Raw genomic sequence first — 14,797 nt, forward strand, 5'->3', positions numbered from 1 at the left:
TTTGATACTGACAGTTACTTACACTTTTGGATCCATTTTGAAAACAAAAAATTCTATTCCCTTGTTGAAAAAGCAAAACATGTTCTACTTCCATTTGCCACAACGTACATGTGCAAATCCAGATTCTTGATCTATGCTACCAACAAAACTAAGTATTGAAGCTGTGTAGATGCTGAACAAGGCATCCGTCACAAGTTGTCAAGTATTGAACCCAAAGTTTCAAAACTGTGTCAGCAGAAGCACCCTCAACCTTCACATTTAGATTCCATTATTATCCCTACAAACTCACCTCAGTTACAGGAGGAAACAGTTTGCTTCGTCAGCGAGCAGTGAACATTCCCAGGTTCACTAACTTTTGTAGGTATTTCTTTTTTTTTTCCTATCTTTTTTTTTTCTTCTTTTTTTTCCTTCTTTTTTTTCCTAGAAATTACTTAGTATTTAATTGAATTCTATTTGCATTGATATTTTTGACACAATAGTTAAAAAAATATCCAATGAATGTTGCTTTTCTTTGCAATATATTCTCCTTTGTACTCCGTTAGAAACATGGCCTGCCTATTGTGTTGAACAGTGGGAGTAAATCCAACAGCAAGATCTGAATATAATGGGAAAGTCATTAGTTTCAAGATGTTTCTGTTCGTATTGGAACTGAAGACTCTTGAGTTTTCATGGACTTACATTAAAAAGCTTTCAATTCCCATGGGCGTCGCACTGAATTTCAGCAGTTACTACTCACTTGACTGACAAAGGGTCCATCGTGGATTTTTGCCTTAAAAAGGGAGTCTGCAGCTAAAAAGGTTGGGAAGCGTGCTACAAGAGAAGTAAGTTATCAGTAACAAAATACAAGGAGCAAAAGTTTTTCTACAACTTTTACAAAAATCGAATCAGTTTTCTAAGAGACAGGGCACTGAGGTGAAGTTGCAGTCTGTCCCCCCTGTAAGTCAGCCGGTACAGTGAGCAACCAGTTGTGGAAACTGAGAAGAAATTTGGAAAGGTAATTAAAGTTCAGGGGGAAAAAATAAAAACATTTAGGTTTGCTGATGACATTGTAATTCTGTCGGAGGTAGCCAAAGACTTGGAAGATTAGTTAAACAGGATGGAAAGTGTTGTGTAATAGAAGTTATACGATGAACATCAACAAAAGTAAAACAAAGGGAATGGAGTGTATTTGAATAAAATTTGGTGATGCTGAGGGAAAAGCAGAAATATAACATCCAATATGAATTTAAGCGGTGGGCAGTTTATTCTAAAAGTATTTGTTTGATTTTAGCTTTTCATGTAAGTGACACATGGACAGTAGAAGCTTTTTGAAATATTGTGTTACAAGAAATGCCAAAAATAATGTGGATGGATCAGATAATTAATGAATGGTACTGAATTGAATTGAGGAAAAACAGCTTTGGCTTAAAATAGGATCAGGCTGAAATGATGACACTTCCCTGAGGCATCAAAGATTGGTTAATACAGTATTGGCGTGAGTAAAAATTTTAGGAGGAGAGGAAGGCATGAATATAATTAGTGAGTTCAGATGCCCATGATATCAGTATATGAAAGAATGCAAAGTAAAAAGTTAAAGTGTGAAGTATGTTATTGATGCACAACATTTTAATCATAAAGGTAGCTGCATTTAGCTTCTGCAGGAGGTCTTGAGTATCTATCTTCCATGTCAGCATTCCATCCACTTCCTGTCCCAGAAATTTGGTATAGTCTTCTTCATTAATCATACTGCTATTACAGGATATTCAAATTTCAGCATCAGTAGACGTATGTGTAAGAAATAGTATGTGTTCACTCTGTTTAAGGTTGAGTGTAAAACTATTAACTTCTGAACCAGAAGTTGCTTCACTCCAGTGATTTACTACATTGTTACGTCCCTGATCCGAATTTGTAACTATTAAGCATATAAACTCTCAAACAGACCATCTTTATGTTATGTGCTACAGTTGAAAGCAAATTATTAATGAGCAGTAGTAAAAGAAGTGGCCCAAGTACATGATCCTAACACCTCACTTTGCAGTACTTCAGTTGAATGAAGCTTTGTAGCTGTTGTGCAACTGTGTAAATCTACCTTCTACTTAAAAAAAGGCCTAAAGTGACTGACTGTTGGTATGCTTGTCCATTAATACTACAATGTTTTTAAATGTAATTAGCAATATCCCCTCCCCATGAACCATGGACCTTGCCGTTGGTGGGGAGGCTTGTGTGCCTCAGCGATACAGATAGCCGTACCGTAGGTACAACCACAACGGAGGGGTATCTGTTGAGAGGCCAGACAAACGTGTGGTTCCTGAAGAGGGGCAGCAGCCTTTTCAGTAGTTGCAAGGGCAACAGTCTGGATGATTGACTGATCTGGCCTTGTAACAATAACCAAAACGGCCTTGCTGTGCTGATACTGCGAACGGCTGAAAGCAAGGGGAAACTACGGCCGTAATTTTTCCCGAGGGCATGCAGCTTTACTGTATGATTAAATGATGATGGCGTCCTCTTGGGTAAAATATTCCGGAGGTAAAATAGTCCCCCATTCGGATCTCCGGGCGGGGACTACTCAAGAGGATGTCGTTATCAGGAGAAAGAAAACTGGCGTTCTACGGATCGGAGCGTGGAATGTCAGGTCCCTTAATCGGGCAGGTAGGTTAGAAAATTTGAAAAGGGAAATGGATAGGTTAAAGTTAGATATAGTGGGAATTAGTGAAGTTCGGTGGCAGGAGGAACAAGACTTCTGGTCAGGTGACTACAGGGTTATAAACACAAAGTCAAATAGGGGTAATGCAGGAGTAGGTTTAATAATGAATAGGAAAATAGGAATGCGGGTAAGCTACTACAAACGGCATAGTGAACGCATTATTGTGGCCAAGATAGACACGAAGCCCACACCTACTACAGTAGTACAAGTTTATATGCCAACTAGCTCTGCAGATGACGAAGAAATTGAAGAAATGTATGATGAAATAAAAGAAATTATTCAGATAGTGAAGGGAGACGAAAATTTAATAGTCATGGGTGACTGGAATTCGAGTGTAGGAAAAGGGAGAGAAGGAAATGTAGTAGGTGAATATGGATTGGGGCTAAGAAATGAAAGAGGAAGCCGCCTGGTAGAATTTTGCACAGAGCACAACTTAATCATAGCTAACACTTGGTTTAAGAATCATGATAGAAGGTTGTATACATGGAAGAACCCTGGAGATACTAAAAGGTATCAGATAGATTATATAATGGTAAGACAGAGATTTAGGAACCAGGTTTTAAATTGTAAGACATTTCCAGGGGCAGATGCGGACTCTGACCACAATCTATTGGTTATGACCTGTAGATTAAAACTGAAGAAACTGCAAAAAGGTGGTAATTTAAGGAGATGGGACCTGGATAAACTGAAAGAACCAGAGGTTGTACAGAGTTTCAGGGAGAGCATAGGGGAACAATTGACAGGAATGGGGGAAAGAAATACAGTAGAAGAAGAATGGGTAGCTTTGAGGGATGAAGTAGTGAAGGCAGCAGAGGATCAAGTAGGTAAAAAGACGAGGGCTAGTAGAAATCCTTGGGTAACAGAAGAAATATTGAATTTAATTGATGAAAGGAGAAAATATAAAAATGCAGTAAATGAAGCAGGCAAAAAGGAATACAAACGTCTCAAAAATGAGATCGACAGGAAGTGCAAAATGGCTAAGCAGGGATGGCTAGAGGACAAATGTAAGGATGTAGAGGCTTATCTCACTAAGGGTAAGATAGATACTGCCTACAGGAAAATTAAAGAGACCTTTGGAGATAAGAGAACCACTTGTATGAACATCAAGAGCTCTGATGGAAACCCAGTTCTAAGCAAAGAAGGGAAAGCAGAAAGGTGGAAGGAGTATATAGAGGGTCTATACAAGGGCGATGTACTTGAGGACAATATTATGGAAATGGAAGAGGATGTAGATGAAGATGAAATGGGAGATACGATACTGCGTGAAGAGTTTGACAGAGCACTGAAAGACCTGAGTCGAAACAAGGCCCCCGGAGTAGACAACATTCCATTGGAACTACTGACGGCCTTGGGAGAGCCAGTCCTGACAAAACTCTACCATCTGGTGAGCAGGATGTATGAAACAGGCGAAATACCCTCAGACTTCAAGAAGAATATAATAATTCCAATCCCAAAGGAAGCAGGTGTTGACAGATGTGAGAATTACCGAACCATCAGTTTAATAAGCCACAGCTGCAAAATACTAACACGAATTCTTTACAGACGAATGGAAAAACTAGTAGAAGCCGACCTCGGGCAAGATCAGTTTGGATTCCGTAGAAATACTGGAACACGTGAGGCAATACTGACCTTACGACTTATCTTAGAAGAAAGATTAAGGAAAGGCAAACCTACATTTCTAGCATTTGTAGACTTAGAGAAAGCTTTTGACAATGTTGACTGGAATACTCTCTTTCAAATTCTGAAGGTGGCAGGGGTAAAATACAGGGAGCGAAAGGCTATTTACAATTTGTACAGAAACCAGGTGGCAGTTATAAGAGTCGAGGGACATGAAAGGGAAGCAGTGGTTGGGAAGGGAGTAAGACAGGGTTGTAGCCTCTCCCCGATGTTATTCAATCTGTATATTGAGCAAGCAGTAAAGGAAACAAAAGAAAAATTCGGAGTAGGTATTAAAATCCATGGAGAAGAAATAAAAACTTGGAGGTTCGCCGATGACATTGTAATTCTGTCAGAGACAGCAAAGGACTTGGAAGAGCAGTTGAACGGAATGGATGGTGTCTTGAAGGGAGGATATAAGATGAACATCAACAAAGGCAAAACGAGGATAATGGAATGTAGTCGAATTAAGTCGGGTGATGTTGAGGGTATTAGATTAGGAAATGAGACACTTAAAGTAGTAAAGGAGTTTTGCTATTTGGGGAGCAAAATAACTGATGATGGTCGAAGTAGAGAGGATGTAAAATGTAGACTGGCAATGGCAAGGAAAGCGTTTCTGAAGAAGAGAAATTTGTTAACTTCGAGTATAGATTTAAGTGTGAGGAAGTCATTTCTGAAAGTATTTGTATGGAGTGTAGCCATGTATGGAAGTGAAACATGGACGGTAAATAGTTTAGACAAGAAGAGAATAGAAGCTTTCGAAATGTGGTGCTACAGAAGAATGCTGAAGATTAGATGGGTAGATCACATAACTAATGAGGAAGTATTGAATAGGATTGGGGAGAAGAGGAGTTTGTGGCACAACTTGACCAGAAGAAGGGATCGGTTGGTAGGACATGTTCTGAGGCATCAAGGGATCACCAATTTAGTATTGGAGGGCAGCGTGGAGGGTAAAAATCGTAGGGGGAGACCAAGAGATGAATACACTAAGCAGATTCAGAAGGATGTAGGTTGCAGTAACTACTGGGAGATGAAGAAGCTTGCACAGGATAGAATAGCATGGAGAGCTGCATCAAACCAGTCTCAGTACCGAAGACCACAACAACAACATAGCAATATCCCACATTGTACACAGTTGAAAGACATAATCAAATCATAAAAAATGCTAAATGCCTCTTTGTTCTGTCTTTGTCCTCATCACTTTCTCCTGTACAACACAAGAAGGAATGTATTGTGGCCATAATAATGGTGACAATTTTATTGAATGATTTTATTTTCATCATTAAAACATTTGGTGCTTCCATTCACAATATCTTGTTTAACTTGCACGTGATGCATAATGGGAAATAATTAAAATTCTCAAGTGTGTACATTACATTTGATGACTTAACTGTGGTGCTTGTTGTGTGTGAGCTGAAACAGCTGCTGGGAAACTTCACTCTAATACAAGCATACAAAACATTTATCTTTACTGTGTTTTTGTGTTCTACAGAAATCGGGAGGTGTAAAAGTAATTTGACTCACAGAATTTTGTGTCCTGTTACATGGAAACTCACACAGGCCAATCACCACTTTCACAGTTCACTAGTATAGTCAAAATCAGAAACATAAAAAAAATCTAGCAAACCAGAAATAGAAATACTATGGTTTGTAATCTTCAGTATTGGCATCAGGGCATTGTTTTCTAATTCCTGAGATACTGAATTCAAGCAAGTTTCAAATTTGCAAGAAAAGACATGTCATCATATTTGCATACATGAAGAAATCATGTAGTTAGGAGTGACAGTTTTAGTCCAGTTACTCATTCCTTTCATAATTTAGTTTTCAGTACATAAGGTTTTCAAAATGAAATGCACACTTTATTGCTTAATCGCAGTTTGTCTTCTGACTCAGACAATAAATCTAAAAATAAGCAATCATTGGTTCAGAGAGGTACTTTCAAAAAGTTATTATTATTTATTCAAGTCAGAAGCAAATCCATCTCATGGTGATAACTGTTAAAAACAAGAGAGACTGAGAATTATTAAGTTACACTACCATTGCCCAAAATCTCCAAATATTAGCTGCTCTCAAAGTTGTGAGAACATGATCTTCTTCGGTGCAAGAGTGCAGGGATGTCTGACAAACCAGTTGGTGTAACATGATGTGGTGTTCTCCTGAGTCAAAATTGGTGGTATCCACAGGGAAGGGCCATTTCTGGAGATTACTCGTGGATCTTCCAAATCCAGATCGAAGGAGTTGAGTGACGTCCACACAATGCAATACTGTTCATGTCAAGGAGGGAGGGTTTCAGAAAGGAGTGACCAGGTTAAATTACTCTCAAGTCGAGACATGCTCAGTTGTTTCCTTGCTGTAGCTGCTGCTGTTTGCAACATTGAAGTGGTCTTGATGAAATTGGTTTTGGGCCTCAAGATGGGGATAGATAGAGAGAAAAAACATTGTGAATATAGCTCCTAAAGCATGTCCCAGTCAGTTTCATCCATTTTAAAAGCTTTTTTGTCAATGGAATGACAAATGAATGAGCAACTATCTTTTAAATATTTCTTTTCCAGTGAAATGAAGTAGTTTTTGAATAACATCATTTGTACTACAAACCTGTTGGATTGTTTCCATCTTAGATTGTATTCCATAAATAAGTGCAACAGTAGAAGTTGTGAACAAAGATACCTGGGGAAGTGGTGACTTTGTGGCAGCATCCACAAAACCGTGGTCGAAACAAGGGCACATTGGCATTAAGTTAACAATTGGTGATAAAGCCTAGGCTTGTTTCTCAATAAGCTGGTCCAAGATGGTATTTCTGTGATCATACTCACTGCAGTTGCATCAATCGCCTTTCCTTCAGCCTTACCTGGCAGAAGCCTACGTCATGATGAGGAAAAAAAAAAAAGCTGAAGCTGTTAGGGACTATAGAAAAGTGCTTTAGTGCCATAAATGCCATCCCTATGTGACCAATTTGATTATATTCAGACAACTCTGGGCAAAGGCATGACTTTTAATTAAGAAATAAAAAAGTAGTGGCAACAATATGTCTGTTTAATCTAAAAGATTACTCATCCTTATCCTTCCAAGTGTAGGCAAAACTGCAATGGATTTGTGGTTCTCATGTAACCGCAGGAATCCCTGGCTGCTTGGCTAACAGAGACATTACCACCAACCCTCTTAATATTGCTGAACTTATAGCAGCACACATGTGCCCCCAGTAATTACCATCCTACTTTTTACATGTTATCAACACTTGGTGAGTGCAGTGCTGTATTCTTCTACACCTAGAAACTTAAATGCCCTATCTTAGTACCTTAACTTTGTTTGGATAATCCCCATGATTTGACAGAGAACACAATCAAATGCTGCATAGCAGTAACAGCAATACAGATATCTTGAAGAATTTTAATCAGATATGGCAAGAAAGAGAACTTCCCACTAGTGGGAGAGTATAACAATATCCATTAGGAAACATACGCATAACATTGACAAATACAGGGTTGTGTGTCTTAACAGATGTTTATGCAGATGGTTAGAATAGCTAATAGGTGAATTGTTGGGCCTAAAATACAGAATGCTTCGACCCCGAAACACCTTTGTACACTTCCGACGCCTAACTGCTGTAGTCTGTGACCTACAAAAAGAATACATACTACACAACACTATATACTTTGTCCACATTAGTTATATGGAGGTTCCAAGGCTGCTTGCGCATGTTTATACACAGATTTGTACTACTACAATTATTTCTGGCCCAAATCGGTCATTGGGCCCCATACTTCATAGTGGGGTATAACTAGCAACTGGGGCAACCTTTTATATTATTACTCTTGTCCCACTTATGAGAGTGTGGTGCCAGTAACTTGTCAATTACATAGCCACAATCAACCAGAGTCCAGGATGCCCCTGTTACTCCACTCTCTTTCAAAACCGAAGTATAAGTCTACTCATTGAATCACATCCAGAGAAATAGACCAGTTGAGGCAGCCTTGAGGACCTACACAGACCTTCCTCCACTAGCCAATATGCATAGAATCACCTCCTGGATTCCCCCATAGTTGCCCATGTTGTCAAGGAATCATTAGTTAGTGTTGGAGAGAAGTGTGGAGGTTAAAAGTTTTAGTGGGAGACCAAGAGATGAAAACAGTAAGCAGGTTCAAATGGATTTAGTTTGCAATAGTTATGTGCAGGTAAACACACAGGGTAGAATAATATGGATGGCTACATCAAATCAGTCTTCAAAATACCTCAACAACAACATTATTGTGATTGGAAGTGCCTATGGATTTTCGGAGCATGGGAAATGTTTGAAAGTTAAGGAAGCCTTAATGGGGTACAAAACCTATGATGTACTCACTGGTTTGTCTACCTCCATATCTGAGTGGTCAATACGGCTGAATGCCTTGCAGAAGTCCAAGTTTGATTCCCAGTACTGCCATGTTGGAAGGATTGGTACAGGGTGCACTCAGCCTCGTCAGGCCAACTGAGGACTTATTTGACTGAGTAGTAGCAGTTGCAAGGGCAAGAAATGCAAGCAAAACAGTTGAATTCTGCAGAGTTCATTAGTTATATTGAAGTACACACAAAGTTAAGCCTAACTGCCACCATCTGAAAATATTCAGAACAGAGCAATGCAGACTGCTTGGGTACCAAAGATGCAGATAATCATTAATTTTCAGAGCTCAAGAAATGTTTTAAAGTTATGAAAGCCTTTGCTGGGCTATAAAAGCTGTGCTGTATTTACTGTTTGCCAGCCTCCATAGCTGAGTGATTAGCATCACTGAATGCCATGCAGAGGTACTGAATGCCATGTGGAGGTCCCGGGTTCAATTCCTGGTACTGCCAGGGATTTTTCGATGGTGGGAGGAGGGTGTGGAGTGCACTCAGCCTTGTGAGGCCAACTAAGAACCACTCGACTGATTAGTAGCGATTCCAAGGTCAAGGAAGCCAACGAAAATTGGGAGAGTGAGGGGCTGATCAAGTGCCTCTCCATATTGCATCCAATGACGTCATTGGCAGAGGATGACACGGTGATCAGTTGGCCCCGATTGCCCCATCTAGGACCAGAAGGTGGAACTTTACCTTTAGTTATCTGCTGTTTACTTGGTGTATCTGTTACAGATAATGTGTGCTTTTCCACCCTTTACTAAGTGCTCAGTTTCGTTACTGTCTATGGAACAAACTGTACGTGAAGCTGTGGTCAGTATATTTCATTCGCCATACAGAATACCAGAGCACGTTTTTCTAAAAAGGAGGACACTGTTATGGATGTTCTCTGTTCTTCACAATCATTATAACCAACTATGGAATTTCACCATGTGGCTAACTCCACCAGGTGGCAACCCAAACTAAAGGCTCTCAGAGAAGATAGCAATATAGATGACACTGACACAGGAAAAAGTGCGGTATGTACCAAGAACATCTGCCGTAGTAAACTATTTAAGATGCTGGATTTGTACTGGAAGGATGAGGACTCAGCTCTTATCTGATCATCCTACTTTAGGCTTTCTGTTGTTTCATTAAATATAGCAACCGTTAGAATGGTTTTTTAAACAGACTTCAGTTTCATCCATCCCGCATCGTAAAATTCGTAATTCAGTTTGTGATCATTACAGAAGTTGTCGTATGTGACTTATAGTTTGTTATTGAAGTTAAGATATGGAGATCTGTGATTAATGAAAAGCAATATGTTGTAAGAGCAAAGTCCACAAGATGTTTTAATGAGCACCATACAAATGGAGTAAAACACAGTACAGCTTTTAGCAGATGATTTTATAGTACGTGTTTATGACATTTAAAAGTTAATATCTTTGCCTCCATGTGTATCTAGGAAACATCAGGTACTGCTGGTTTTTCCTGAAAATAACAAGTGCTAATAATTTAGTGTCCATATTACCTGTTATAAATCTTACAAACTTGAGCACCACCTACAGTCACTACTTTTAACTTGAGAACTGATTTTCAACAACTTTGATACAAGGCTCTTTTAATTTTTTTATTTCAGCCAAAATTCTATGGCGTGTCTGAAGGAGCAGAAGAAAACAAGCAAGACAAATGAGCAGCTTGAAAGTGATCACTTATTGTTAAGTTTGATTATGGCCCAGTGTGCTGGTAATATTGTATCAAAGCAGCTCATAATTTCACTTTCACTGTGAGGGAATATGTAAGATAGCACTGGAAGAAGAAAGTTTTCTGGAGCTATGTGACAGCTTAATCATGTGGCACCTACTTTATAAAGTTGTCAGCACATATGTTGCTGTTATTTGCTTCTTTTTTAGTGGAGTCTCAGTACTGCAAAATTTCATAGTGTGTAGCTAACTTCAGAAGTGTACTAAGCATGTAATTTCTATTGAGCATTTTTTGCTCTCTTGCCTATCACAGTACTTTTTTTTTTCCTCCTGTCTCACTTAACTGAGACATTTGTTGATATTAGAACTGTATATTTTTAAACAGCTCTGTATATATATATATATATATATATATAGATATAGATATATTGTTGTTTTTTGTATTTCACTTATACCTTTGTATTATTTTGTAAGTGTTACGGAGTTTGTTACTCTAAGATGATGAATCTGAATGCCGTAACTGATGCCAATTGAATTTGTCAGACGAGATAACAACATTATTTTCATACACGTATATTTGCAGTTGCCTTGTATTAGGCAGTAAATATTTGAAAACTATGTAAACAATATTTAATTGTCGATGATGTCACCAGTGAAATACAGTTATCTTAATACCCAGTAAAAAACATTCTCTTTATGTCTGAGGCAAAGATTAGAATACTTTGATCACATATGTCAAGCAGTTTTCTGTTTATGTAACCAAAAAACTATTTTATGGGGAAATTATATAGTATAAGACTGAAAGCAGAGTAATTTATCTAATGATAACGTAATTTATGGGCATAAAAGGTCTTACAGTGTAAAATGCACGTCTTTTTCACACACAGATATTTTTCTTTTTCCTTCCCTAGACAAAATTTGCTCTTTGTAAAAAGCACTGGGTAGGGTTAAAATAACTCATTTACTTTGTAATACTAGCTCTGATTTATCATTACGTATTTGCTTCTCATTTATTTACAGTGTGAAGCTGGAAACCATAATTATACAGCAAAAAATTATTTGAAAACCCCTTTGTATTTAATTCTTGAAAGAACTTGTAAAAATAGTGTTGTACAGCTGGTTTTCATAATTGTTGAAATAAATCTGGTTATTTTAATGACTAAGTAATGTAATGACAGCCTTTGTATTCAGTACCCAATTTGGGTTTCTGTAGTGCAATTTGCTTCAGTCCATGTAAATTAAATTTGCCAGAGTATGGGTGTACATGCTTATTTAATGATTGTGGTTATAATAATGCAGAAATCTCTTACCAGAGCTGTGGAGTAATAGACTGAATTACCTGTTGAGCTCAGGGAACAAATTTGTTGGTTCTATCATGTAGATATTGCAGCCATTTTAAACTAAGATAATTTTATTGAAGAATGGGGCTGCTTATAATACCATCATATTGAAGTAGGTAATAAGTTCCTGCTTTGTCACATTGGTAGCCATTGTTTGGAATTACTGTGTTCCAAATGTTCAGAATTCCCTTTTATAATGTACATGAAGTTCAGATGATGACAGTTGTATAAGACAATGTGATAAGATTTTGCTACAACTTCATTACTAGGTGCTGAATGGAAAAAATATTGAGAGTGCCTTTTATATTATTGGTGGTATATTTGTCATACATACTTTTTACTCCACTGTCATGTAGATACTGCTGTATTTATAAGAAGAAACACGAAATTCAATGATTTTATTTATGTGTAATTGAGCTGAGATGATTTTACTTTTCTTTATAAGTATACAGTAGTCTTCCAGTTGCAAAAAATTACTGTTAATGTAAATTACTTCACTCCTTTTGTAGGAGAGAAATGTCTTTCACTTTGATTTTATATAAATTTGTTATCAGTGGAGAGGAGGATACTGCAAAGAAATGTATGGCCTGTAAAATTGCTTTGTGAGTGCTGGCTGATAAATGAAACCAATTGTACATTTGATGTAAATCATTTTACATAATTAGTAGGGCACTATAGTACATTTATTTGACAGTACATTGTTTGATGCAAATGTTAATATATATATGATTATATGTATGTGGAACAAAATTGTGGAAGTTTGAATTTAATATATTTTTATTATGAAATGGCATTTGATACTGGCAAAATGAATTATATGATGGAAGATCATTCAAATGTGTCTTTCAAAGTGTGCCTTGGTTCCTTTAGGTCATTTTGATTCCTTTGTGTGTGTCCACTAGCAAGTAACCCTGAAGTGTTTACATTAGACCAAAAACTTCTCAAGTTTACTTCTGTAAGTTGCTTGAACAGTTTATTTCACGAACTTGCTGCCAGGACATACAGAATTGTTTCCACTAGAGTTGCGTGTGGAAGTTTACAGTATTGTGCTTGGAAATCAGAATATCGGCCACTGTTGTTGCATTATAATTATAATAATTATTATTATTGAAGAAAAATTGTGACAAAAATGAAAACTTAAGAAGAAAGAAATGTTTGGGTGAAGAAATGGATATAGAGGCTTACATATTTATCAAGAAACGCTATTGAATGAACTAAAATCAGAAGATGCCTCTGAGATTAAAAACTTTCTGGGAATGTTGTATGCAGGTCTTATCTATTGTACCATCAAATATTCAAAAACAAGGTTCAAAAATACAGCAAGCTCTATCATGAGGAGATCAGCTTTTAATGACTCTTCAATTTTTGCAAATTGTTTTCATTACTTTTATTACAAATGTAGTGCATTTGTGTTTACACTAACATTAAAAAATCAGCTAAATTTTAAAGATGTCTATGCTGCCGTTTTTCCTCCTATCCTGGTGAAACAGGATCGGTAAATTCATTTTGCACTTCTTTGGCTGACTGTGGCCACTTGTATGGGGTGTCCCAGAGATACTGTGACAAAATTTCAGGGCTTATAGAGGGTGTCTTGAGGAACAAACAGGGGATATGAACTTGTGTCTGGAAACATTATCCAGTGATGGTACAGAGCGCTGAAATTATTGGCGCTGGCACCTGCCGCTAGACCACTCCTTCGGCAAGAAACATGACTTTGTAAGCTGACTGACGTTAGACGGAATGTCTCCCAATATTTTTTATTATTCAGTGACCAAGCAGACTGCCACAATCACTGCTGGAGAAGGTAGAGCTAGCTGCTGCATAGAAAGACCTGTCTCCTATGAGTGTGATGCCCTTTTGCCTTGGTGGATGATGGTTTTGGACACAGTTCTCAGTGTACAGTTTATTTTTCTCCTGATACCCTCTAAAATTTACAGTGTCTTTGGTATACAGGAGAAAAAAAACTAAAGGTGGAAACGTGTGTCCAAAACTGGCATCCACCAAGAGAACAGATCATTGCATTCATAGGAGACAATGCCTGCCTATGCAGTAGCTAACATTATCTTCTCCACTGGTGATTGTGGCAATCAATTGTGATCATTGAATAACAAACAGTATTGTGAGACGCTTTGCTTATGGTCCATCAACACACAAAATCACGTTTGCAGCCAATGGGGTGGCCTATTGGCAGGTGCCGGCACCTTGAACTTTGATGCTCTGTAGCATTGTTGGATTATATTTCTGGACACAGGTTCCTATCCCTAATTTTGTACCTCAAGACACTATCTACAACCCATTGAAGTTAGTTACAAAATTTCTGGGATCCCCTGTATGTGTGTTGGTGTTCCAATGATACGTTTGGTTCGGCTCAGCTGTCAGTGTGCCATTTTCGTTTTTGACACTTTACATTTTTGTATGAGTACTGAATGTACAGAAAAATTTTCAACAACTGGCATGTTCGCAAAGTACTTACAGCCAGATGCAGGAAAATGTTTACTCTAACATGCGGAAGCTGCTTCAGGAAATTGACAAAACTTACAGAAGTTGACTTACTGGGAGTGCTTACATGGCAAACAAGTTGTAGGAGTAACTTAAGCAAGTGACGTGAAAGTTCACTTACTAGTTGATCCATGCCTTTTGGATGATTCTCATTTGGTTCCTCTTCTTGTGATGAGTAGTACCTGCTGAACTTCCCCGCACTATGCTGTATCACTGAACATTCCAGTGAACAATGTTTGAAAAGATTACTAAAACACATCGTTAAATAAAGTTACATATTTTTTATGTTTTATTTAAATAACATCTGCCAGTGGGCATAGATAATTTACTGCTCGTAGAATGAGATATAGGTAGATTTTACTCATTGGAACAACTCTCATTAAACATAATCTATGTTCATTTTTGAGTAAGTGATGCAGTTGTAAGAAGTAAATGTAATTATCAACTTATCTACTTCAGGATTTGGTCTCCTTGCTAGTTGTAATATCTTTACAAGCTACCTACAGAAAGATTTAAAAAATAATGTTTACTTTCTTTTTAATGTACCACCAATTTGATCAGTTAATCAC

General features: G+C 37.7%; 1 protein-coding gene across 2 annotated transcripts in view; it reads left to right on the plus strand.

The window, feature by feature from the left end:
* LOC124798430 (pleckstrin homology domain-containing family F member 2) overlaps positions 1 to 12,560 on the plus strand; it is a 138,732-nt gene extending 126,172 nt beyond the window's left edge. For both annotated transcript variants that reach the window (XM_047261839.1, XM_047261838.1), the window contains exon 9: positions 10,326 to 12,560. In XM_047261839.1, the coding sequence (XP_047117795.1) occupies positions 10,326 to 10,379 (54 nt within the window). In that variant the 3' untranslated portion in view covers positions 10,380 to 12,560. The remainder of the gene's footprint in view (positions 1 to 10,325) is intronic.
* Positions 12,561 to 14,797: the final 2,237 nt, after the last annotated feature.

The sequence above is a fragment of the Schistocerca piceifrons genome, chromosome 5 (genome assembly GCF_021461385.2).
Source record: "Schistocerca piceifrons isolate TAMUIC-IGC-003096 chromosome 5, iqSchPice1.1, whole genome shotgun sequence".
NCBI classification, from domain to species: Eukaryota; Metazoa; Arthropoda; class Insecta; order Orthoptera; family Acrididae; genus Schistocerca; species Schistocerca piceifrons.